The sequence below is a fragment of the Vulpes lagopus genome, chromosome 12 (assembly GCF_018345385.1).
Source record: "Vulpes lagopus strain Blue_001 chromosome 12, ASM1834538v1, whole genome shotgun sequence".
NCBI lineage: Eukaryota > Metazoa > Chordata > Mammalia > Carnivora > Canidae > Vulpes > Vulpes lagopus.
The window spans coordinates 55,277,258-55,302,668 of NC_054835.1; the positions used below are offsets into that span (position 1 = coordinate 55,277,258).

Here is a 25,411-nt window from a genome sequence, read left to right on the forward strand (position 1 = left end):
CACCGTCCCGCCTGCAGGACTCCGGCTATGTCATCGCCCTACGCAGCTACATCACCGACGACCACAGCCTCCTGAGCTTCCACCGTGGGGACCTCATCAAGCTGCTGCCGGTGGCCACCCTGGAGCCCGGTATCGCTGCGGGCAGGCGGGGCCGCGCTCGGGGAGGGCAGCGCACGGCGGAGCCGCCCAGGGGCAGGGGCCGGGGGGCTGAGGCGCTGTCCCTGGGTGCCTTCCAGGCTGGCAGTTTGGCTCCACTGGCAGCCGCTCTGGACTCTTCCCTGCCGACCTCGTTCAGCCAGCGGCGGCTCCAGACTTTTCCTTCTCGCCTGAGAGGAGCGGCCGGCACCAGAGTCAGCTGCAGCCCAGGGAGCCGGGGCTGGCTCCCTGGGACGGGGCCGTGGAGGTGAGGAAGACGGGAGAGGCCGAAGCGCGGCCCGACTAGGCGTCGAGGAGGAAAGGGCTCAATTGCCCCTGAGCGGCCAGGACCACCTGCTGCCGGGCGGGAGCGCTTGGCCTGACGCTGCCCCTGCGTCTCCCGACTTCCTGCCTTGTCTCCCCAGCAAGAGTGTGAGCTCCTTGCGGGCAGGGGCTGGCCCCGCGCGCCGTGTTCGCTCGCAGCGCCGAGCGAGCTGCTGTCCTAGGAGATGCTCAATAAACGCCTCTTGACCTCCCTGGCTTCTGGTGGTGTGCTCACTGCTGCTGCCCTGGCTGCGCCTCTTGGGCTGGGCTGGGGGCTGGGCAGTGCCCCTGGACAGGCCAGTGGGCACGCGGGTGGCATGAGGTCTCCTGTGCCCCCAGCGCCATGTCCGCCCCTGGAGCCAGGCACACAGTGAGGACTCCATCGCCTACGCCTCCCTGTCCACCGACTCCCACAACTACACCATGCAGGAATTCGCCCTGTGCCACTTCCGGAAGCCCCAGGCCTTGTGAGTGCCCGGGACCCACCCTTCTGCCTGCCTGTCCTCAGTCTCCCTGAGCTCAGCCACCGGGCCAGTGCTCTTGCACCCTCCCTGCACAACCCACAACCTGGGATGGGGGCTGGAGGGCCGAGCAAGCGGGGCTGTCCTTCCTTCTCCTGCCTCAGGCTGGACCAGACAGATGGACTTGCTAAGGACATGGCCATGGCCAGCCTGGTACAGTACACCAAGGTGAGGGGGACAGGTGGGGAAGGGTCGAGCCTGCCCTCTGGGGGTCCCTGGGGGCCCTTGGACCCATAATCCAGTCTCTTTGGCCACAGGCTCCCATTCAAGAATCACTCATCAGCCTCAGTGATGAGGACACAAACAAGCAGGCTGTGGAAAGCTTCCGGGGTGAGTGACCACAGCATCCTGGGTCCCCGTGTCTGTGCTGCCTCGGACCTAGGCACCAGGTCACCTTCTTGCCTTGGGTTTGTCAACTGAGGGAAGCTCACTGGTGGCTACCAAACCCCCACAGCCCTCACCTACTTCTACTCACACCCAAGGGTGGTGGGTCGCATGGAGCCTGGGCAGGAAGGCAGTGCTACGTCCAGCTGGCTATGTGCTGTATGCAGCCACAGGTGCCCCCGGAACCTCTCTGAGCCGTGTCCTCACTGGTAAAGCGGAGACTGCTTTACCTGCCTCACATGCGTTTTTGCAAGCCAGGCATGAGATGACAGGGAAAGCCCTGTCTAGCAAGGGCATGCGCCACAGCCAGGCCCCCAACCCAGCTCACCATGCTTCTCATCCTGCCTGCAGTTCTGATGCAATTTATGGGGGACCAGCCTAAGCCCCGGGGCAAGAATGACTTGGAGCTCCTTTATGAGCTGCTGAAGGTAAGCAAGAGCTTGCGTGCTGAAAGCTGCAGGGAGACCGTGTGCCCTGAGGATCTGTTCCTGTCCTCCCGCCTGGGCCTGTTTGCCACCCCTTCCCGGGATGTAAGCGCCAGAGGAGGTTATTGCAATGATCACAGGTGAGGGATGGTGCTGGCCAGGCCCAGCGGTAGCAGCAGAGGGAAGATGCGGAGCAACAGGATTTGCTGTGAATTATATGTGGTGTGTGACAGAGAGGAGCCAGGGATGTCGCTGAGGCCTTGGCCAGAGCAATGATCGTCTTCCATATGGAGGTGTAAGGAACAGGTCTGGGTTGATGCAGGAATCTGTTTTGGAATCCTGAAATGTGAAGTTGGGTCTTCCAAGGGGGGCGCCTGGGTTCAAGCGAGAAGTCTGCTGGCACTGGTAGTCCTCAGCAAGTGGGAGCGGCTGAGCTCACCGGGGCGGGGCGTGGAGGCACGGATCCCAAGGGCGCTGCACCCCCTGAGGTCAAGGATAAAGGGAGCCAGCAGAGAAGGCAGGTGAGCGTAGCCCATAAGCAGATGAAGATAGTGACGTAGAGAGTGGCCAGTCGGGCACAAGCTGTGTCAAAGACCCAGAGATGGGCCCCCATCCGAAGCCAGCAGCAGGATCTCTCCTTGACTTCAGCTCCCGTGCCACCCTGTCCCCTGCTCTTCTGTCCCCACAGCTATGCCGGGAGGAGAACCTCAGGGATGAGATTTACTGCCAAGTCATCAAGCAAGTCACCTGTCACCCTCAGCCGTGAGTATGCAGGGCCAGGGTGAATGGCGGAGGGCAGCCTGGGGCCACGGCGTGGTCTGGCCAGCCTGAAGCCCAGCTTTCCACCCTGTAGGGAACACTGTACCCGTGGCTGGAGCCTCCTCAGCCTCCTCACGGGCTGCTTCTCCCCGTCAGCCACGCTGATGCCCTATGTGACCAAGTTTCTGCAAAATTCGGGCTCAAGCCAAGGTGCCTTATGGGAGGGACTTCCAGGTTGAGGTTCAGCAGCTTTGGGGAGGGGTGTGGAGAGGCCCACCCCAGCCTGCTTCCCCTCTGCAGAGCTGGCCCGGAACAGCCAGGAGCACCTGCAGCGCACAGTCAAGTATGGGGGGCGCCAGCGGCTGCCCTCCCCGGGCGAAATTCAGGCCTTCCTGGTACTGGGGGCAGGGGTGGCGGAGGGTACACGAGGCTGGGCATGATAGGACTCCTGGGTGTGGTCAGGGAGTTGGGGCCTCTGGCCACTGATGGACTGACCCCTAACCTGCTTCCACAGAAAGGGCAAGGAATGCGCTCCCTCCTAATTCACCTGCCAGGGGGTGTGGACTACAGAACTACTATCCACACTTTCACGGTGAGCATGGGGTCAGTGAGACACAGGAAAGCTGCGGCACCAGTTCTGGGGACCCACCCAGCCTCCCGTCCCCCCACCCATCACAGCCCCCCACCTATATGCCCAGGTGGCGGCAGAAGTGCTGGAGGAGCTGTGTCGGCAAATGGGCATCACAGACCCCCAGGAAATGCAAGAATTTGCCCTCTTCCTCATCAAAAAGGAAGGTGAGTCTCTTGCCTGGGGAGGGAGTGGGGCCAGGCTGGATTCCAAGAGGTGGCTCATCTGCTGGTTGTGTGGCCATGAATGAGACAAACTCCTGTGCTGGGGTGGGCAGGGCTGGCCCTGGAGGTCAGGGTGGGCTGTGGAACTGGGCTCCCCACACAGGCGAGCTGGTGCGGCCCCTGCTGCCCCACGAGTACCTCAACAGCGTGGTGGAGCAGGACACAAGCCTGCACAGCCGGCGGCTCATCTGGGAGACCCCACTGCATTTCGACAATCCCATCTACATCACCACGCACTACAAGCAGGTCAGCTGCCACCCCCACCCCGGGCTGCACGCAGCCTACAGGTCGCTTGACCCAGGGCTGCAGCTTGCAAACGAGCCCCTGCCTGGGTGGGGGACCTCCAAGTCTCCCCCCTCGCAAGGAGAGATGGTGACAGGACCAGACTTGGGCCCCAGGAGCCACCACCACGTGGGAGCTTTGGGCACAGCGGGGGGGGGGGGGGGGGGGGGGGCTCTGCTCACTGCTGCCCCCTCTCAGGTGCTGCGGGATTACCTACGGGGGAAGCTGTTGGTCAACCCCCAGGCAGACACCCAACTCGCCAGGCTGGCTGCCCTGCAGCACCGCAGCCAGGACCAAGAGGACTACTCGGAGTGAGTGAGCATGGCTCCCCACCTCCATCCACCCTGTCCCTGGGGGTGTGGAGGTCTACCTCAGCACATACCCCAAGGGCCTCTCCTTCAGCACCCCCACCCCCCACCCAGCCCCCCAAGGTCAAGGCCACTCAACTTATACCTTCCACAGCCTTAACCTGATAGTCCTGGAGCAGAGGAGGCTGACCTCCCCACCCCATGTTCCTCATGGGCAGGGCCCACACCTCACTCATAAATTTGGATCCCCAGTCTCACCCCCAGTAGCCCCTGCTCATTTATTTAGCACCTGCTGTACACCCAGCCTTGACTGACCAGTCTGTCCTAGGCAAGACATGCTGAACTACTTGCCAAAGCCGCTGCGAGGGCACGTGAACATACCTATCATAAAGAAACTGATAGACCAGGAGCTGAGGCAGCTGCAAGTCTACAACTCCCAGGAGGCACAGATCAGCTTCATTGGTGGGTCTGGGCCTGGGAGTTACAGGGGCTGAGGCAGGAGGCCCAGGAAGGCACGGGTGAAGGTGGAGGGGTGAGGAAGCTTCTCTACCTGCCCTGCCCCTCACATCCACCGTGGGGGCCAAGTTGAGCAGGTCCCAAGGCCCGGATGGCCGGAACACCTATCCTGGCCCCTCCCTTCCCAGAGGCTGTGAGCCAGCTGCCCCTCTTTGGCTACACTGTCTATGTGGTGCTGCGGGTGAGTCAAATGGCCCTGCCTGGACCCAGCCTCCTGGGACTGAACCACCAGCATCTCATCGTCATGGACCCCTGCAGCCAGGTGGGCCAGGCTCCTGCCCCAGTGCTGGCCGGAGCACCCCTGCGCCATATTCAGGGGAGGGGTCACCATGGGTGAGAGGAGAGAGACCAAGCTCTGCTGTCTCCACGGCCCCAGAAACAGTGCTGCTCCATCACCCTGAAGGACCTGCACCGGCTCCACCTGCTGAGCCCCCTGGAGAGTGAGGGACCCCCTGGCCTGGAACTCAACTATGGCTCTGCCGACAACCCCCAGACCATCTGGTTTGAGCTGCTGAAGGTGAGTGGCCAGGGCCTCTGATAACACCCTGGCGAGGCAGGCGTGCCTGACCCAGGTGTTCCCGGAGCCTGGGCCCAGGCCTGTGGCTCGGGTGTGGTGTGGGCCAGGGCAGAGGTGGGGGCACACCGGGGAGCCCTGTCCTCACATGTGTGCCTGTTCCCCGGGCAGGCCCACGAACTGATGCACACCATCGTCTTCCTGACGGACAGAGGCCTTCCTTCCAAGTAGAGGCCGAGAGGAGTGGGGGAAGGGATGGAACAAGGAAGGGGCCCCTCCCAGGTCCAAGTTTGACTGGGAAGGTCTCTCTTGGGTGCTGTCAAGCCGTTGGTTTGGACTCCCCACTTGGCTGTTCTGGAACCTGCCACAGCTTCTGGCCCATGTGGAGGCCACAAGGCAGGAGCTGCTACAATGACGTCTACTGAGAAAGAGCAGCAGGATCCCCCCTGGGGGGCCCAGGTGGGCACTGCAGGGAACTCACTTGGGCATCCAGTGCTGCCCAGGCTGGAGGGATGCCCACCCGGCCCCATGCTCAATGTAAGCATGAATCCAGGCCTCAGAGAAGCAAACTCTGCAGAAATAAAACTCCTAAGAGAAAAAGGCTGTGTTTTGGAAGGTGGTGTGTGTGTCAAAACAAACAGGATTTTATTTCTCTGCTAAATCTCGGCCGGCTCAGCCTTCCTGACCCAGGAACTGAGCAGAGAGCAAGGCCTGGCTGCTGCCCTCCTCCCGAGCTCTGCACCTGGAGCCAGGCTGGAAGCTGGCATCACCAGGGAAAGGGGTCGTGGGTCAAGGACCCGAGGCCAGCAGGGCTCTTCCTGAGACAGCCCAAAGCCTTGGACAGGGGGCCTCGGCTTGGTCTACAATTTGTCAAGTACAAGCGGTACACAGACCACTCCTTCCTCCTGTTCCCCTGGCAGCGGCCACCCCACCCCACCCCCTTCTAATCTGGTGATCTGGTTCAGAAAACCCAGCCCAGAGCGGTAGGGAAGCAAGGAGAAGATGACCCGAGACCTTGCAGGCAGAGTGGCTGGCCTCTCGCCTCGATCTGGAAAGAGTCTAGCGCTGTCTCCAAAGCAAGGTATGGATCCTGAGGAAAATGACGCCCCGACAGCTGCAGGCTTTCCTACAGCTGAGGCTCGGGGAGCACTCTGGCCCTGGTGGGCAGTAGCTGGTCATCTCTGTGGGTCACACAGGCCATGCCAGTCAGCTTCACTCTCGCACCGGGCCCGACCGTGAAAAAACTGCTTGATGAAAGTCTGGGCCTCTTCCTTCACTACAGATTCAGGAAGGCAGAAATGAGGGCCAGTAACCTCCCCACCACCAAGCCCCGAGAGCACCCCCTGGCCTGGTGAGGTGGGCACTCACCACTCCTTCCAGGAGAGGCCTTCTGAGTCAGCGAGTGTGAGAGGTGGCGGGCGAAGGCTTTAAACAATTCCTGGAGGCAGAAGGTGACAGGAGCCAAGGGCATGGACCCCTGCGCTGCCCCCTGCCAATGGCCCTCGGCCATGAACCAAGGCAAGGTTAGCCTGCTTCTGCCCTGCCTCGCCCTCGGCTCCACCCCCTGACCCCACTGCACCCAAGGGCCCAGGCCAGAGCAGAACCCACCCACCTACCCTACCTTGGATGCAAACTTGCCCTCCTTGTAGAAAGGGGTCAGGCATTTGACCACAACATTTGCAGCCTCCTTAAGAGAGATGCCAGGGGCTGGGAGAAGGCAGGAGCCTTGGGCCATGGGGTTCAAGGTGTCCTGATTCCAGGCCGGGACGCTGTCCTTGGCCTCAGCTAAGACGGAGGCATTGGCTGAGGGGCGAGGCCTCTTCTGAGTCTGGTTCTCTAGGTTCTCCTGTGTCGGACGAGAGTGGAGAGTCACTCCTGGACTCCCTGTCAGTGGCCCCACCCGTCATTCTAGAAGACTGGGCCTCAGCATCCGCTGGCTACCTCCAACCTGTGCCATCTATCCCTGGGATATAAAAAGAGATGATCTTCCCCCAAACCCCTAGTCCAGAGAAGAACAGATAGCAGCCTGGTCTGCAGGCCTCCTCCCCTGTGGCCTTGTCCCTGTCAGTACCTGCTGGGGTCTGGGCCGCTTGCCCCTGGGGGTCTCCTCTGTGGGGATGGGCTGGCCTTCAGGGGACCCCTGGTCTCCAAGTGTGCAGGCTCTGGCCAGAGGGGAGAGTAGGTGTGAGAGCTCCAGCCACCGGCCACACCCTCAACTCTGTCCGCCCAGCACAACGCAGCCCAGAAAGGGACAGAGCTTCAGAGGCCCAGTTAGCAAAGAGGATTCCTTAGAATTTCAGAACTAGCAGGGCCCTTACCTTGGCCTCTCCCTGGTACACTCCTTGGTCTGGGGGTGCGTAGCCAAACACCCCAGGGCTCCATCCTCCTCCCCTGCGCACTTCTCTGGGGCTGCTGGGGGTCCCCGCATTCCCTCACACGAAGGGCCAGGGCCGGCATCTTCCGCCCCTGGGGCTGAGGTGAGGGGGGACGGGCTCTTGGCCCTTAGGCAGAAGCGGGTGATGTTCTGAGAATCCTTGAGGGCCGCTGCGGCTAGGAGCTGCTGCTTCTTACTGGCCCGGGCCTTGGCAAGGGGACCACCCTTGGAGGGGCTTTTCCCCATCCTCTCAGGGGAGGATCCTCCACAATGAACACTGCTTCCAGAAGCCTCTGCTCTGGGCCCAGGGAGGGCCTTGCTGCAGTCCTCATCCTGGAGGCCACAAGGCTGGCTGGGGGGCTCTCGCTCACCTCCCTGCACAGGCTGGGGGGCTCGCTCCTCGGCCTGAGTCTTCTCCATCAGCTCAGTGGCTGTCTGAAATGGGCAGGAGCCCCTGGGGAAACCAGCTCCCACCCGCTTAGGTTTGAGCTGTGAAGAGAAGAGAAGGTTCTGACTCCCAACCCCCCTCAAAGGCACTCTCTGTGATCCATGAATGGCTGAGTTGGTGGGCTCTGGGGAATGGAGGAGGGAGACACTGGGCAGGACACTGCTGGGGGTCAGATTGAGGAGAGAAGAGCCGTGGGGGCTGCAGAGGTGGAGGGGACGTGGGCAGGAAAGCTGGAGGGCCTGCTGCAGGGCACCTAGGGCCAGGACCACCAGGAGAGGGCAAGTGCTTACACCCTGGGTAAGGACAAAGGAAGCAATGCCTGTCCCAGAGCCAGGTTTTGGGGGGATGTCAGGATGCCTGCTCACCGAGTACACCTGGGAGGCTGGCCGGATGTCATACTCAGTGGGCTCTGGGGGCTGGGCATGCATACTGCAACTCCTGGTATTGCTTTCCACATTGTAGAGCTGCCCATCCTTGGAGGCTCTGTGGATCTCAGCCACCTGAGTCAGGGAAAGGCAGAGATGTCATAACCTCCACGAGCTTCTGAGAGCCCCAACCCAGGCTTTCCACAAGTGAGCTTCTGGGACTCATGGCTGCAAGTAAGTGGACACTGGACAAGTTCTAGTCCTGACACAGCTGGCTAGAAACATCTCCAGCCAGCAAAGAAGGGCGGTCAGGCCCCCTCTGTGTGAGTGGCCTCCCAGCAGGGCAACCACACAGCCCGGAAGGGTATGGGGGCTGGCTCTTCCACCCCAACCCAAAAGTACACCCTGCCCAGGGCCCACCTTCTTCAGCACGCTGGCCTTGTACAGGTTGGCCATCTTGGCATTTCGGAACATCTCATGTTCCAGCTCCACAGCCTTGGCCTGGAGATCAGGGCTGAGGGAATGAACACAAGGCATCAGGCGGGCCTGAGCCCTTTCTGTTGAGCTCCTATGGGATTCTCCCTGGGGACCCTGGAGATGGCTTCAGGGCCTGGTGGGAATGGCCTTGGGCATAGGGATTCCAACTCGGACTCCAGGCACCCTGTGGCTTTCTGTCCAGCAGGCACTGGCAGCCCCTCAGCCCCTCAGCCTGCCCCCTGGTGGGGCTGTGAGACCTGCAGCCACTGGGAAGGGATGAGACATGATCCGGGGAGAGGGTGACCAAATAAGCCAGGAGGGATGGGGGTTCGTTCTTGTGGTCTACAAGGAACAGGGGCCTCTTTGGCCCCTGTGACCTGGGACACTCACCCATGGGTGGTACTTGTGGCCTGGCAGTTACTGCTCAGAGCCTCCTCCAGAAGCCCCAGGCAGTGCTCACGGGCCTACACAGGGGAGGGAAGTTGGTCACTTAGGCCTCAGGGTTGGGGAAGGAGTCAGGGGGGCAGGTGTGGGTAGCTGCCCACTGCTTACCTTCACAGTGAGTCTAGGGATCTTCCTGCTAGAAGCCTCTTTCAGGGGACAGTCCTCATCTGGGGGGAAGAGGGATAGGTCCTTTCACTCTACCTTCTGCTTTCTGGAGTCCCCAGCCCTCCCCCCAAGGCCCCTGGGGACATTTCTGTACTGACCTGGGGGTACAAATTCTTCTATCTTGGGGTCTTTGCCCTGGAGGATGACATGAAGCGCCTATGAAGCACCTTGCTTGGCTGTAGAACAGCCCCCAGTCCAGTGCCAGGGCAGGGGCTGAGGGAGTATGAATGGAGCGCCACTTGGGACCCCATCAGGCCCCCAACCCCCTTCACCTTGCGTAGGCTCATCTGTTTCTGGTAGAAGAGATTCCATTCCCGCTTGTGGGCCTCGTCTCTGCCCTCGTCCCCACTGCCTCCAGAACCTTCATCATACCTAGGGGACAGGTGAGGTGTAAGCAGCCCCGGACCTGGGCTCTGCCCTCCTGTCATGCTTCTCTGGTGGGGTACTGATGTTTCCAATAGGCTGGCAGCTAGGAGCAACACCAAGGTCCTGGCTGGCTCTGACATAGCCCACGGGGACAGGGAGTGAACGATGACCCTGGGGCGCCATTGGTCTGGCCCTGGCACCAGGAGGAGAATACCAGCCTATCTGCAGTGGCTTGGGGACCCCTGACTTCACAGTCCCTCACCTGCTGAAGCCCCCATAGCCGCGACGGCCTCCCTCATACAGCTCAGGGTCAAAGCCATTCCCCTGGGAAGGCCCGATGCAAGTCTTATTCCAGCTGCTGCTGTGCTCCAAGGCATCCAGTCGCTTCCGCAGGGCTGCAGGGTCCCGGCAGTGGTCACAGCCCTTGGTGCAGGCAGGGGGCGCATCCCCAAAGTACTTGGCAATGGCAGCATGGCGGCACCTGGCGGAGGCAGCACAGCAGAGGCAAAAGGTGAGGAACCTGGGCAGGCTAGTGTTCATTTGCCCACTCCCTAAACTCTGGCTGAGGAGCATTACATGTGGGCACCACACTCAGTATCACACACCTCATGCTGTATGAGCCTATCAAGGCATCACGTGGTCACCCATTTTACAGACGACAACAGTGAGGTGAAGGAGCTTTCCCAAGGTCATACCCCACAAGCAGAGGAGCCAGGCTATGAGCCCCATTCTGTCCTGCTTCGCTACAGGTTGCTGTTCTAGGTCCTGGCCTCCTGCTCTCTACTCTGTCCTCTGGCGGTGGGGTGTCCTGGGAATAGCTTCGGCTCTGGGTACAGATGCTGACTCTGCTGCTGAGGCTGCATCCTTGGGGAAAGCATTTGATGGCTCAAAGCCTATACATTCTTGCCTGTGAAACGATGCGAGAAGAGCACTGGCTCCTCTGGCCGTGCAGGGCTGGGGGAGACGGCGCTCTGAGGCACCGCGCACAGCGTCTGGCACACAGTGAGCTCTCATTACTCTTCACCCTTGCCCGGAGGCGGAGGAGGGAAGAACCAGCACAAGGTGGCCCTACCCCAGACTCGGAACCCTGTCCCGCTTCTACCTCTTGGTGACCTTCTCTGTCCCCAAGAAGACCGCCTGCACACACAGCCCGGGGCTGGAGGACCGCCCAAGAGCAGAAACCAGCAGCTCTGAGGACTGGCATTGTATGCTGGTCCCTGGTGAGGGCAGTGAGATCAGCCCTGACAGAAGTCTCATCACATCTCCCGGTGCCTCAGCCCTGCCACAGCCCCTTGCTGTGCCAGACTCCAGCTGTCTCTCCTAGGACTCTCAGGATGGGGACACAGTTGGTCCTCGGGGCAGCTGCAGAGGCCCCTGGAGGGGCCACAGATCAGGGTCCTTGCAGAGGGCCAGTCTCGCTATGGAAATGTGGCATGGGATAGGGGAGCCCAAGAGATTGGGCAGCAGAGGCAGGGCTGTCCAGGTGCCACATCCCGAGGACAAGAATAGGTGGCGGCACTCTCTAACCAGAACACCGCCTGGAACTGCAAGAAACTCTTTGAGGAGCTGAGACCCTGAGGGCTTGTTACACAGGCCCTAAGAAGTGAGGTCTGGGTGCCTTGTTTAGAGAATGCAGCTCTGAGGGGCAGGAGGTGGCAAGGAGGCCCAGGCGGCCAGCAGAGGGCACTGCTCCCACCACTCGGAAAATGAACGTGTGGCTGCTTCCGTTGCCAGTCTGAGTCCACAGAGCGGCGGCCTGTCCAGCCTCTGGGAGGCTCTGGCATCCAAGTGGTGTGGCTACACGGCTGGCTTCCTTCCCCCCACCCTCCCTCAAGCCCGGACTCACTGGGGTTTTGTGCTCACACTCAAAGGGCTCCATTGAGAGCTCACAGATGCGGGCTAGGGTCAGCTCCTGTCCTGCTCCGGGCACAGCCTGGTCTGCTGGGGTGGCACGACCAACCAAATGTCAAAGGGCCCTGCCAGCCACTGAGCTCTGGAGCCCGTCCCTGATGGCCAGGGTCAGGCGTGCAGAGCCGGCCCCAGCAAACACCCTTTGGGAAGAATGAGATCAGTAGTGTCCCCCCTCCTCCTGGGGCTGAGGAACACCAGGCACTCCACAGGCAAGCAAGCCAAGAGCAGGGTACTCTCAAGTCACCCCCAGCATGCCTCCCTAGGGGGCTGGCCTTGTGGGTGGTCCGGCAGCTCCCCCACCAGTCCCTTTCTTTCCTAGGAGGGACCAAAGGGCGGGACCATCCAGGGAGTCTCCAGAGAGGCAGTCTCCAGAGAGGCAGGTTCGCTAGGTCAGGGGGGATGGGTCCAAAGCCTTCCTGAGGGTAGGGAGGGAGCCAAAGAGCTGGGAGTGCTGCTTGGCCTCCCTCCCTTCCCCGCTCTACTGCTCAGGTGGAGCCTCCCAGAGGGCATCTTTGCCAGGGAACAAGAGAGCCGACCTCCTCTTTTATCAGCTCCCAGCCCAGGCCCAGCCCACGATGGCTTAGCACACACCCGCCAGGAGGGAGAGGAGAGGAAGAGGAGGAACCGAAGAGACCTCCCAGGGGCAGACTCCCAGGAGTCTGAAGCCACCCGCCAAGGTCCCAGCAGGGATTCCCTTGCCGGGCAGGGGCAGCGGTGGCACAGGCTCCCCAGCTTCAGTGGCCGGCCCCCGTGTAATTTGACACTTGGATCTCCAGGACGACCAACAACAAAAAAGCTGAGGCCGAGACAGCAGCTGGCTGTCAGCAGCCAGGAGCTCCACACGCTCTGAGGAAGGCGCCCAGAAGCGGGTCAGGAAAGAGGCATCCGAGAAGGAAGGAAGAGGTGGTGCCCTGGCCAAGGAGAGGCACGGGAGGCTGCTGGGCTCCCCAGCATCTGCGCTTGCCCCCCAGCCCAACACCTGAGTTCCTAGGTGAGTGGTGCCGGCCACAGGGGATAGGACGGGGTTAGGGGAAGGCAGCCAGGGTCCCCTGCCTCAAGGGTGGAGAGCCACCAACTACCTCCAACACAGAGGTTCACAGGGCTGCACTTGGGCACAGTCTCCAGACAGCCTCGTTTAACCCGGGGCTCTCCTTTCTCTCCCAGCCCTGGGGGACACCGGCTGGGGCTGCAGCTCTGTGCTCAGAGTGCTTTCGGCTTGCTGAGCGGGCAGAGGGGCCCCAAGTGCCTGCTTACTCTGCAAGTTAGTTTAAGCTTTTTCTATTCAGGAGGCTTAAACAAGGGATTTGGCTGTCCTGGCTTGGGAGAGAGCATTTGCCTGCCCGCTGAGCCTCCCTTTTTCCTGGGATCAACGCAGAGCCCTCTGTGTGCCTGCTTTCTCCCTGTAGAGGCATGTGAGGGCAGGGTCTGCCCCGCCAGTTCATGCCCCCCAGGAACGTGGCAGGACCCGTGGCAGCTCTGCCCATTGGTGTCCTTCATCAGCGCGGCAGCTACAGCCTCTGGTGAGGGGCTTGGCCCACTCACTGCCAGGTGTCCTCAGCTCAGAGCTAAGCCCAGGTGCTCCTCCCTGGGCCCACTTGGAATCCTGTGCACTCCCTATCCACCCCGAATGTTGCGCCAGAAGCATGAGCGCCTGACTCTGAACCCAGGGTGGGGTGGGGAGAAGGCAATGATGGTGAAGCTGAGGCTGGTATTTGGCCCTCTGCTGCCCCTGGAATGCTGAGCCCAAGATGTCTCTTCAGGCAGCACTGGGAGCGGCCCCCTTGGGCAGGCCCCCATGAACCGAGGATGCCTATGCCTCCTGCCTCCCCATCCCCACACTAGGGTTAAAATCTTCCTCCCCTGTCCCCCAGAGGTTTCCCCCAAAGCAAACAGGCTGGTATCTACTTAGAAAGAAAAACAACAATCCAAGGAAAAGTGGAAACCAAGGATCAGTCCAAGTGTTCTTGGCTCAGCAGAGGCTGTGGGGTTTGGCCTGGGTTGGTGGCTGGAGAGACTAAAAGCCCCACAGCAATGGGCCATGCATGGCAGAGAGGGGACAGGCACTGGTGTGTGTTGGGAAGCAGGGGGAGGGCTGGGTGAAGGCAGGGAAGGGCACAATGGCGAGCCCAGGGCTACCCCTGCTGGCTCTGATCTGTAACACAGCCTAGGCAGGGGTGGTGGGGGACACTAGGACTGAGACAACAGAGTGCTTGCACCACAGGACATAGGAGGATGGGGTCCCAGTGAGCACAGATGCTGAGCCAGGACAGGCACAGAGCTGGAATAGAATGGGAACCATCACTAGCAGCAAGAAGTGCCCTCTCCAGTCCTGCAAAGTCACGGGGCTAGGGAAGCACGATAGCTCTGGGTTCAAGCATCTACTTCCCACAGCAACTTAGAGCCAAGTAGCAAAGGGCAAAGTCTGAAGGCCTGATGCAGCACTCAGTGGAAATCTCTGCCTTACCGGTCAGGCCTCCAGACCCTGTAAACCTGCCACGACCATCAGTTTGCCTTATTAGAGCTGTTTCTTAAACAAGACGATGCCCTATGGGGCAAGAGTGGCTGCAACCCACCATGACAAAATGAGAGGCAGAGCAAGAAGCCCTTGGGGCCCCGAGCCATCAGCACGGCACTTATCAGTCATAGGCAGGCCCGCCTGCTGCCTGGTCTCTTCCACAAAGGGCCTCTGGAGTTGGAGTATCAGTTTTGCAAGGAGGAAACAGGGTAGCTTCAGTACCAAGCAGCAGCTGCCTAGCCTGCAGGATGCCCGCATGTTCTGTCACAGGGTTCTCTGTGCCAGGAGATGCCACACAAAGGAATGTTTTCTGGTCCCTGCAGCTCCGCCAGCCTTCATCTCTGCCCAGCTCACTTTCCCCCTCCACTGGCTGCCATTTCAGCCACCGTGTACCATCCAAAGGCTCCAAGAAAGGCCAGGCGGACAGTCAAGACTGCTCTGCCTTCCTGGGCCGTGGGAAGCAACTTGCTTTGGCTGCCTCCAACCGATGCACTCTGGAGCACAGGGCCGGGAGGGACTCTGATTTCCCTGGTTCACAGGCAGAAGTACAGTTTTGGAAGGAGAATGGATGACCCTCCTATCTCCTTGAGATAGACCAGAAAGATATATGCGATCATTAGTACCTGCTCTGGGCTTCCCTGTCTTCCTCCCTCCAACCCTGGGAAAGTAAAAAGGATGAGCAGCAGCCAGCCTCAGAGCACCCACTTTCCCTGGGCTACAGCTGGGAACACTGACAGATTGGGATTCCCTACAGAGCAACGGCTGAGGAACATACTGCACGGTCACCTGACGACTGCTGGTTATATTGAGCACCAGGCGTCAGGCACCCCCCCCCCCCCAAGGCCTCGCTTTAAATAGCCCACTGGGAAGAGTGCCTGGGACCTGCTGGAATGTGCCTCCTCCCTCTTAGGAGAACAAGGCCCCTCCAGCTCCCACAGTCCCCACTAAGGTTTATTCTGTTCAGGCCCAAGCTGGAAATGGCAAAATGTCATCCACCTAATGAGGAAAAAAAAGGGAGTTCCCCTTCAGGCTTCGGGGCAGAACCGTGGTTGTCCAATGGCCCCACTGCAGATCACAGCACAGACAAAATCAGTGAGCAGCCCTGGGTGAGACCCCAGGGCTGGGACACCTTGTTAATTCAGGTCACCAGAGAGGCCCTGGGCTCAAAGGCACAATGCCATCCATGGGCCCACGGCCTGCCACTGGTGTGGACTGACATTCCTCTCAGAGTGGGGCCCAGGTCATCTGGGTGTGACTCTGCAGCATCTTGATTTCACAATGCCCAGAGGATGGCCCACTTCAGAGCCAAAGCTTCTGACCAACAAAGCCCACCTTTCCGGCACAACAGAGCAGCCTTGGCCCAACCTTTGTCCTCCACTCTGGAGATCACACGCCTCAGGCTGACCGTGTCTCCACACCATGTCTTGCTCACAGGCAAAGGCCTCCCCTCCACAATCCCTCCCTGGGTCTTTGGACATGGAAACAAGTGAAAAAACTGCCTTTGCCCAGCTGGCCTCCACCTGCTTCCTCTTTCAAGGAGTCTCTGATGGCTACATTAGGCAATGCAGGCACAGAGCCAACCAGGCTGAAGAAGCCAGACAAACGTAGATGAAGGGGGCAGAGAGAAAAGGTGCCCAACTCCTGAGCCCTGTGCAAACTCTCTGCTGGGGCTTTGGCTGGCACCTCTGTTCCCTCAGGAATGAGACCAGCAGGCAGGCTACTGTACTACTGGAAACATGGGGATTGGGGATGCCCAGAGAGGCCCCAGAATGAGAGGGCCTCTTGGTGAACCTGAGACAGACATGCAAGATCTGTTCCCTCACTGACAAGTCACATGTGGTTCTCAAAGAACAGGTATGGCCCTGGCCTGGGGGGATGTGCCTGAATAAAAGCAGTGTTCATTTCCAGACTCATGAATGTGGAATGGGGCTGATCGTGCAGAGCACAACAGCTTCCAAAAGGCTCTGGAGCCGTGGTCCCTGCACTGGGCCCAATGCATGGACAGTGCCCTCAGTAGGCTGCTCTGTGGGCTGACTTACCTTGGCAGCCAGAGAGCAGGCTGCCTAAGACAGGCCTCCACGAGAGACAGCGTGCGGTAGCAGGGGGAGCCTGGCCAGGCCCTTGTCCTGCTGTGTGACTCCAGAGGAACCACTCTCGCGGCTCTGTTTCCATATGTAAAGGGAGACAGGAATGGATGACTCGTGGCATTCTAGGATCTCGTGCCTCTTAGTATACTTGGAAACTGGGATCTTGATCTCCTTTGCAGAAACATGCTAACCCTGGGGTGGGGCGTGAGAGAAGACAGGAGGATCTAACTCCAGGAGCCTCCCACTTCTGACAGGAAACCTTCTAATCCTGATGGACCCACCATCTGCCTACTACCCTCAATATCACTTAAAACACACCTCCATCTCCAGCCTGCCCCAGCACCTGCCTTCACCTCACACACCACAAACATCCAGGGATCGAAGGACACAGATGAAACTCCCCAACGGTGTCTGAGGAGGATCTCTGACAGTGTACAAGGGGGTACGACTGCCCTCAAAGGCTTTCTTGATGCTCCTACAATGGCCAGACCCCAGGCAGAGGGGAATCACATGTGCTGGGCACCAATGTGTGCCAGGATCTGTGCTGGCTGCCACTGTGCTTCCAAGTGTCAACCCTCCCAATGGCTGCAAAGGATGGGCATCTCCTCTTACGTAAAATGAGGAAAAGAGACTCAGAGAGACAGAGTGACACGTCCATGTCACAAAACTGCAAAAGGGGCAGGCAGCATCAAATGAATGTTCTTTAGAGGGCAGCTGACCAAACGAGAACAGTTACCTTGTGGAAGAGGAGACACAGGGGGCATGTGCCAGTTGCCGTCTAGGTCCTGAAGGACCATGAGGCCGAAGAGGAGTAGAAGTGTCCTATGTGACCCTAGGTGGGACCAAAGAGGTCAGGAGGAAGTCCCAATTTCCAATGATGAGCTCCAAGAAGGAAGAAGGAAGGCTGCCAGAGCAGCTGGGACTCCCTACCTCACCTAGAGGGGCTCAAGCCAAGGCTGCACACCAGAAGGAATGCAGAGAGCCAGATACAAGGTAGAGGCTTCAAGCAGACAGCCTTCAAGGCAGTTTGGAGACAGCTCTACTGTGGTGGTAGTACCAGCAATGACCAGCTTCCAAGACTACAGCCATCTCGGGAGAACCCGCCTGGCTGAGATCCAGGACGAGGCGGCAGTAATTAGATCCTAAGGTCTGGCACCAGCCCTTGGCCACCTGTTACCCTCCCTTGGATTAGAGCTGTCTTGGTGAACAAGTCAGGCTGGGTTGGCACACGGCTGTCCCAGGTCCATCTCTGAAGAGGCACTGGTTCCCTGTGCCCACAGCTGAGGCTGAAGGGGAAAGAAAAGTGACGTAGAGCATGCCCCAACTCACAGACGCAGCCTGGATCTTCACCTTTAGCCCGTCGGGCACTCTTAGACCAGAAGAGGTTCTCAGTCATGGGGCCTGGAGGGCTGAGTTGCTATGTACCTGGGACAGGGGTAGGGGCAGAGGGGACTCTCGGTTTGAGCCAGCAGAGAAGCTGGTAAACCAGCCGTGGGACACCTAATCCCATCCTGAGAGGATCCCCATGGGAGAAACTGCAGGGACACAGTGTCACCTCTTCCTCCTCAAAGAACACCATATGAGTAAAGAAATTGGACTGGTTAGGGAAGTGGGGGCCCTGACAGGGCTCAGACTACCTTCGCATTAGCTCTCACCTCCAGCTGACCCCAGCTAGAAGCCCCCAGATGCCTGCTTGAGGAAGAACCTGATCCTTCTGGCCCACATATGATGAGGGGCAAGAGTACCAGGCTGGAATCTTAAAGCCCAGTTTCCCCACCGGGAATCCAGGGGAGGCACCTAAGTCCTGAAGGACCCAGAGGTCACTAGGGGAGCCCGAGGCACCCCAGCAAAACCAGGAGTGGTGCCTGAGACAAAGGAATGTAACAGTGAAGTCACCCCACCTCAAAGTCAGGAACCTTGGCCAACCGTGGCCAGCTGGCAGATCTCCCCTGTGTCTGGCTGCTCTGGGTACCCCCCACGGCAGGGCCTCAGGCTCCCTGCGGTCATCAGATTCCCTCAACATGGGTGGTGGGGGCTGAGGGCCACTGCTGGGTGGAGGGCCCCAATGGCTCCCTCCCCCCTCATGAGCCACCAGAGGTACAGGGGTGAGACCTGACGAACTCGTTCTGCGGGCTGCAGGTGGGTGGCGACTCCCGGCCCTGTCTCTGCTTGACACGCCCAGCAGGAGCCTGGCAGGAGTCTGATGCACCATGGCAGCTGCCAACTTTGTGCAGGAGATGCGCTCCATGGGTGAGAAGCTGCTGCTCAAGCTACAGAAACTACCCCAGGCAGAGCCTGTGGAGATCGTGGCCTTCTCCGTCATCCTCCTTTTCACAGGTAAGCTGGGGTTCTCACATTCTCCCCAGAGCCCCTGGCTCTTCTTGGCATCGAGGAAAGGTGGGACCATGGTGCTGACCAGAGGGCTGGCTAGGTGTCCGCTAGATAGAGGAGGAGAGCGGATGTCCCTGGGGGGAAGCCAAGGGACTTCCCTAATCCTCAACAAGCTGCTCAAGTGACAGGATGGTGCTGGGCCCAGAGGCAGCCCTGTATCCCAACCAGCGATGAAGGGAGCAAAGCTGTGGGCAGTGGAGGAGGCATGGCAGGGAGATTAGGGCCTGGTGGCCAGCATGGGGACAGCCAACACCTCAGGGCAAAGATCCTACACACCCCAGAGGGGTTTGTTTGTTTGTTTCTTTCTTTCTTTCTTTTTTTTAAAAGACTTTATTTATTCATTCATGAGAGACACAGAGAGAGGCAGGACACAGGCAGAGAGAGAAGCAGGCTCCCCGAGGGGAGCCCAGTAGCCCAGTACAGGACTCGATCCCAGGACCCCGGGGTTAATGACCTGAGCCAAAGGCAGAGGCCCAACCACTGAGCCATCTAGGTGCCCCCAGAGGGGTTTCTTTAGAAGTTGGGTGTGTGTTCCCTGTGTCCCCCTGCCTGAGCTTCCTGTGCTCTCTGCTTCTCTCCCCTGTGCCCCCAGCCACTGTGCTGCTGTTGCTGTTGATAGCTTGCAGCTGTTGCTGCTGCCCTGAGCGCAGAGGCAGGAAAGTCCAAGTGCGGCCCATGACCCCACCGTGAAGGACAGAGAGGAGGAGACATTGGAAAGGAGGCTGCCAAAGCCATGACCCCAAGTGACACCTGGCCTTGTGGCCCTCAGCTCACAAGACTGCGATCCGTGGCCCCAGCTCTGGCCCTGCCTAGGAACCTGACACCTGCAGCCCTTACCAAGGAAACAAGGGCTGGTACAGCCACCAAACTCTGACCTGCCGGTGAATCCTGGGTGCCAAGGAGGAGTTAACGGTTTAAAACACTGAGTAAACAAAAACTGGGGATTTTCCCCAACCTGTACCTTTTAACAAAACACAGAAGCAGAGTCCCCGTACTTGGATGGAGAACAGCCTGCACCTGTGGGGAGCTGGCCCGTGGGGCTCCCATGCCAAAGAGGAGCTTTGTGCAATAGCTACTGGAGCCTAAGCTTCCCCCTGGAGGGGAGCATGTCAGTATTCTACTCCAGTATTTTCCCATTTCTTTCCCAGTAAAAGCTTTCCTGTTATGTGTTTCTGTGGCACCAGACTCCCCAGCCTGGGCTCTGTGCTTCTGAAGGGCAATGTGCCAGAATTCCAAGGGTGTGGCCAGTGACTGTCCTTGCCAGGCCTCTGCTCTCGCTGTGCCCACGAAAGCTGGAAAAACACACAGGCAGGAATGCCATGCAAGAGGGAGCCGGGGGGAAGGGTGAGGGTGAAAGTCCCATCAGCACCAGCTGCTAACGAGCTCTGGTTTCCAGATGCCCCCTCCGCAGTGCCCAGGTGGTGTCTGCCGGATGCTGGGCTCAGAAATGCCACTCCACAGCTTCCGTGGCCATTTACTTAAGCCTGCACGCCCCACACCAGCAGGCTCAGGCCACCAGGTCTTCCCAAACTTCTAGTCTGAGAAGAGAGGTCAGGCCCCTACTATCGTCCAGAAGCCGCATCCCAGCCCCTGTCCTTTCCCTATTGTGTGCCAGCCTGTCTGGGTGCAAATCTTCACCGCATCACTCACTGGCTGTGTGAATGCAGGTTAATGATTCAACCTCCCTGACCCACATTTCCTCCCCTCTGAGACGCAGTTAACCCTGGTAGCTACCTCCTGGGGTGAGGAGAAACTAAGATGATGTACAGCACTTGGCACAGTGCTGGGCATATCCTGAGAGCGCTGCAGATATGAACCACTGTCATTATCTGCCCGTCTAAAACAAGAGCATTGTGGACCCATTTTAAGGACTGGCCCTGCTGCGATGCAACACCACCACCCTGCCTCCCTCCCTTCAGTTTACTTTCTCTTCCAGAGAACTTTCCAGGTAGAACTACCAACCCAGGAATGAGGGTAGGGGAGTCCAAAAGCTCTCCATGGTATCTTCCCCCTCTTGCCCCACTGGCCCCCCAGAGCCACAGAGAAGTCTGCGTGCTCTGGCTGCCTAGATGTGGAGCCCTGTCTACCCAGAAAACTGGAGAGGGGATGCCAGGCTCTGCCCCCACCCCCATCTCGGGCTGGCAGGCAGGTGGGAGAAACTGGTGAGTTTCACTTCCTGCTGTCCATTGACTTGTCTGACGGGTTTGGTTTAGGTTGAAGACCCAGAGAGGAAGTCCTTCCACACAAAAGAAAAGAAACTCAAGAACCAGCCTGTGCCCTCTACCCCACAAGAATAGGATTCAGAATAACAATAGAAAGGATGAGAATAGTGAAAATAGCAGGTGATGATCAAGTTGGCAGAAATTCCCTGAGGGGTTTATGCGTGCTCAGCCACTGCCTAAAGCATTCTGATGCAAGTGAATTTGTTTGATCACAACAGCCTCAAAGGCCATAGGTACCATGACCATCCCCACATTGGAGTTGAGGAAATTGAGCCCTAGCAACACTAGGTGACTTTCCAAGGTTCAACCAGCTGAAAAGTGGCAGAGCCAGCCTCTGGGCCCAGCCCAAGGGGCTTGCAGAGCCCCTGATGACCACACCCAAGGCCCTGAGGCCTACCAGCTGCAGTGCAGATAAGGCTCGCATCCCATTATCCTCCATCAACCAATCCTACATCCCACACCCCAAGCTGTCTAAAAATCACCTCCCTGTGACTGGGTGGAGCCCAAGTAAGAGCTAGGGTGGGGCCCAACTAGGTCTCCCTCCCTGAAGGAAAACAGGGGAGGTGGGAGGGAACGATGGGAAACCCTGCCCTATTCAGCCCTCAGTTCAGGAGATGCTCTGACATTGGGACAGCCCAATTCTCATGTGACTCTCCCATAAGCAAGCCTGAGGGTGGTTGAGGGTGGCTGAGGCTGTGCCTCTGCTAGGAGATTCTGGTTCTGTGGTCTGGCTGCCAAGAGGTAGGGACCATAGGCCTGGTCTTTGGCGTTCTCCTCCTCCTAAATACTAAGTCCAAGTAAGATGCCATCCCTACGTTTCTGAGAAGGCTTACTCCTTTCCCACTTGGCAGCAGACTGGCCCACGCTGAGCCCCACCACTAATGGCTCCCCACGGCAGTCACTCAATCCCACTCAGCTCAACAAACCAGATCGGCTCCAGCAGGGCAGAGGCCTGGCACACTCCCACCATGGGTCTTCTCAGGAAAAGCAATCCCCCCATTGTGGGAAGCAGCAATGGTGGCCATGGAAGGGGAGGCCAGCAGGCTGTCTGAGCCCCGAAGGGCATCTGGTTATCACAGGTCTCCATTCCTGCCACCAGCCCCCCTGGAACAAGCCACCCCCAAGGTTTGCCTACCCGCACTGCTGCACAGATTTCCCAGCCTTGTCAGGCCTCCTCTGACTCTAGCCTCTACTCTACAGGAGCCTCTCGCTTCCTCCAAAGATCTACATTTGAGATCTGTGCATTTCACCGGCTCTCATGCCTTATTAGAAACCACAGAAGAGCCACCAGTGCAAGAATTGCACAAGCAAAACCTGGTAAAGAGCACATAAAACACTTTTCTTCTAAATCTGTTTTCTCAACCATTCACATTTGAGAGCAACCTATAGTAAAAATCTTCATGACAGAGTTGCTTGTGGTTAACACAACTTCCAGACCAAAAAGCTGAGGACAAGGTAATTTTGTTCTCAAAAACAGTTTCTCACCCTCCTAGGGACCTGATGCCTGCCATGAAACACTGTCCCCTAGCCCCACCTTGTACATAGTCTTCCTGCCTCAACCTAACCTCATTCCTTACAGGGGATCCCTTCAGCCCCCAGGCCAGGCTATGCCACACACACCAACAGGATTCTCCACCTCTTCCTATAACGTTCCCTTCATGGTGATCATTTCGGCAGAATTTTCTGATCATAGCCAGCAATTAATTGGAAGAGTTGGTCAAAGCCACTTCTGTGTGCATGACACATACCATTCCCTACACACCTCATTTTAAATGGAAACATATACGTGGGATCCCTGGGTGGCGCAGCAGTTTGGCGCCTGCCTTTGGCCCAGGGCGCGATCCTGGAGACCTGGGATCGAATCCCACATCAGGCTCCCAGTGCATGGAGCCTGCTTCTCCCTCTGCCTGTGTCTGCCTCTCTCTCTCTCTCTCTCTCTCTGTGACTATCATAAATAAATAAATTTTTTAAAAATTAAAAAAAAAAAGAAACATATACATGCACATTCCTTGGCCAGTCTTTTTGCTGGGGGGCCAAGGTCTTTCCTCTGAGTGTGGCATGTGCAGGCCAGAGAGTTCCTATGTTGGCTCTTTACTAACTGTGGTTACTGTAAAGCAGAACAAGAAGACATCCACAAAGAAATCGGCATGTGAAATCCTGGATTTTTGCAAAACATCTCCAGTTGGCTTGCCACATCTGTCTTGACAGAAATACTGAGTGATTCCAAAGTCATTCCAAAGTGGTCCAATAGATGCTTTATAGCAACAGCTCCCACTAACCCCCACTCCCTTGAGGTGCAACAGGGAGCTTCAGAGCTCAGTCTCTGCAGTGGAGCTCAACAGGTGGGTTTAAACACACACACACACACACGCACACACACGATCCCCACCCTTGCCCAGTTACTTCTTAGTTGTAGGACTTTGGGTAAAAGTTGCTTAACCTCCGTGCTTGCTCCTCAGCTATAAAACTGGGGTTTCAAGCTATTACTGTTGCTCCATGTTTTTATGTAACATTAAGTGCAATCACATCATTACAATAATAAGGACAAATGCCACAAACAGGTTTGGGAACAAACAGCTGACTCCTGATAAGCATCCAACAGGATGGAGGTAGGTATGCTAGAGACCTGCCGGCGGGCTGGGAACATTGAGCAGCCAGGGGCACACATCACAACGTTTTCCGGAGGGAAACTCAAAGTATCAGGTAAGCCTATGACAGCTAAGGACTTTACTGAACTCGTTCATCATCTGTCTCCTCCAACCCTGGCTGCAGGTTAACATCACCTGGCCAGCTTTGCAGAGCACGGGGCTCTGACTGCCCAGAGACTGAGCTAAGTGGTACCAGGCAGGGCCCAGATGAGTCTAATGAGCAGGGCTGAGGACCAAGCAAGCTAGAATGGAAACCTGGGTGGGCAGGGCCAGCCTCCTTTGGTTCACGGTGGACACGAGGTACCTACCGCAGTTCCTGGCCACACCAGGCACTTGAATCCTAACTTCTAAGGAATAAATGGTGGCCACTAGGTTTCCATTTCTGCTTCCTAGCTGCCCTATCACAACTGTATGGTTGGTAGGAACCAATCACATGAAGCAGCTGCAGCTGTACCTCAAGAGGCCGGCAAAGGCAGGACCCTGGAGCCTCAACAATGATAATACACCCCCACAAAGAAACACCTTCCAGGAGGTACCAGCTGGAGCTAGTTAAACATTCACCAGCACTCCAGCGCCACAGGAAGAGAACAGCCCCTGTGCAGCTCCAACCCAGGGCTTCCTCAAGTCCTGGGCTTCCAGTACTCTGGCGAGGGCCTCCCAGTTCACAGGCTAGCAGCCAGACAGAGAGGAGACGCAGGACCCAGCCACAGGTGAGGCAGATAGGGGGCTTGAGGCAAGGGTCCTGGATCCAATCTCTTTCCCCATCCTACCCCAAGCCTGACTTCTCTCAGTGAAAACGCCTGAACATCTGTACCCTGAGCAGCCCCCAATAAGACATCACAAAAAGGACAGAACGCAGCTGACAGGGTAAGTATGAAAGGCAGCAGGGGAATGCAGTTGCTAGGCAACGGGCCCTAGCCCACCTTTGTTGGCTCCAGTGTCAGCACATGGGGTCTGGTAGGGCCACGTGGCAATACCAACACCTTTTCCTCCCAACAGCTGCTTCAAATCCGGGTGCGGCTCGGGCACCCAAAGCGTGGGGCCTGCAGGATTACCCTACCGGCCCACTCTAAGGACACAGGAGCCGAAACAGCAGAATCAGGTAGGGATTCCTTCTTTCTCGCCGCCGTTACTCCCGCCGTTACTCCCTTCAATGGACTACAGGCCCGCAGCCTGCTGACCTTAGCTGTTCAAGATTAGCTAGTTCTGCTTGCAGCTGCCTCCGAGGGAGCTTACCGAGGCCTTGGCTGGAGTCGGTCCGCTTTTCGACTCCCATGCTCATCTCTCAAAATGCTTCCCAAATGTTTGGCAGTTGAGGCAGGGAAAACAGCAGGGACCTGTGGCGGGGTGCTTTAAAGTCTAGATCTCAGCCCGCCACCCCTGTGGAGGAGCACCAGCTGTGCTGAGACCGGTCCAGAGGGTGAAGTTGGGGGTGGACAGCACCTGGGGAGGTCCCAGCATTCAAGGGCTCCATCCCCGCTTTTCCAGGTCTACGTAGACAAGCTGATAAAGCAGAAGCACATGTGGAATGATGAGTTCTGGGAGAACCCCTGGGACCAGGGAGGCCTAGCAGTGATCGGCTTATTCATCGTCACGATCCTGTCTCTTGTTATGTTTGCCATCGTATTTGGTTTCTTAAGTCCGGCTGAGAACACCAACCAGCGTGAAGAGCTGTGACTGGCCTTTTGGGGCTCAGGAAGGGACCCACTGTTAACTCTCAAAACACCATGTACCTTTTCTTCGGAGACCTTTTAAGAATCTGCAATTACACATCCATGTTCGCATAACTAATGTGCTTATCTGATAAGTACCTGTCTTCCCCACTGGGCCAAACACCAAAAAGGCAGGGGATGGGTCTCTTTCTGTTCACCACTGTATCTCCCATACCCAATGTGTCTGGCACAGTCAGTTTCAGTCAATATTTGGTGGTTGAATAAACGAATGAATGAATGACCAAACAAATGGATAAACAGAAGGT

General features: G+C 58.0%; 3 protein-coding genes and 1 long non-coding RNA gene across 8 annotated transcripts in view; 3 read left to right on the forward strand and 1 right to left on the reverse strand.

The window, feature by feature from the left end:
• MYO15B (myosin XVB) overlaps positions 1-5,621 on the forward strand; it is a 29,019-nt gene extending 23,398 nt beyond the window's left edge. The window contains 17 exon segments of the mRNA XM_041726856.1: positions 18-129; positions 237-403; positions 799-926; positions 1,085-1,148; positions 1,238-1,310; positions 1,716-1,792; positions 2,478-2,551; positions 2,643-2,758; positions 2,849-2,943; positions 3,063-3,140; positions 3,247-3,343; positions 3,504-3,646; positions 3,881-3,993; positions 4,319-4,452; positions 4,635-4,768; positions 4,883-5,023; positions 5,192-5,621. Coding sequence (XP_041582790.1) covers positions 18-129; positions 237-403; positions 799-926; positions 1,085-1,148; positions 1,238-1,310; positions 1,716-1,792; positions 2,478-2,551; positions 2,643-2,758; positions 2,849-2,943; positions 3,063-3,140; positions 3,247-3,343; positions 3,504-3,646; positions 3,881-3,993; positions 4,319-4,452; positions 4,635-4,768; positions 4,883-5,023; positions 5,192-5,251 — 1,806 coding nt within the window. The 3' untranslated portion in view covers positions 5,252-5,621.
• A 19-nt stretch (positions 5,622-5,640) lies between these two features.
• RECQL5 (RecQ like helicase 5) overlaps positions 5,641-25,411 on the reverse strand; it is a 37,224-nt gene continuing 17,453 nt past the window's right edge. The window contains exons 9-20 of the mRNA XM_041725276.1: positions 9,922-10,140; positions 9,566-9,665; positions 9,392-9,428; positions 9,237-9,295; positions 9,075-9,148; positions 8,628-8,721; positions 8,208-8,342; positions 7,339-7,883; positions 7,092-7,182; positions 6,642-6,866; positions 6,389-6,458; positions 5,641-6,296 (exon numbers count right to left, since the gene is read on the reverse strand). Coding sequence (XP_041581210.1) covers positions 6,196-6,296; positions 6,389-6,458; positions 6,642-6,866; positions 7,092-7,182; positions 7,339-7,883; positions 8,208-8,342; positions 8,628-8,721; positions 9,075-9,148; positions 9,237-9,295; positions 9,392-9,428; positions 9,566-9,665; positions 9,922-10,140 — 1,750 coding nt within the window. The 3' untranslated portion in view covers positions 5,641-6,195. The remainder of the gene's footprint in view (positions 6,297-6,388; positions 6,459-6,641; positions 6,867-7,091; positions 7,183-7,338; positions 7,884-8,207; positions 8,343-8,627; positions 8,722-9,074; positions 9,149-9,236; positions 9,296-9,391; positions 9,429-9,565; positions 9,666-9,921; positions 10,141-25,411) is intronic.
• On the forward strand, positions 11,824-19,728 carry SMIM5 (small integral membrane protein 5). 5 transcript variants are annotated; one of them, XM_041725278.1, is made up of 4 exons: positions 11,824-11,950; positions 12,122-12,561; positions 18,312-18,509; positions 19,156-19,728. In XM_041725278.1, the coding sequence occupies exons 3-4, from the start codon at positions 18,383-18,385 to the stop codon at positions 19,251-19,253; spliced, it is 225 nt and encodes a 74-aa protein (XP_041581212.1). In that variant the 5' UTR covers positions 11,824-11,950; positions 12,122-12,561; positions 18,312-18,382; the 3' UTR covers positions 19,254-19,728. The 5 variants fall into 5 exon arrangements, with proteins under 5 accessions (XP_041581212.1, XP_041581214.1, XP_041581211.1 ...); XM_041725280.1 differs by having other exon boundaries at positions 11,907-11,950; positions 12,347-12,561; XM_041725277.1 differs by lacking the exon at positions 11,824-11,950 and having other exon boundaries at positions 11,967-12,561.
• LOC121473225 lies at positions 22,668-25,395 on the forward strand. The gene is made up of 2 exons (XR_005983117.1): positions 22,668-24,535; positions 24,922-25,395. It is a non-coding gene; the product is annotated as an uncharacterized LOC121473225 (long non-coding RNA).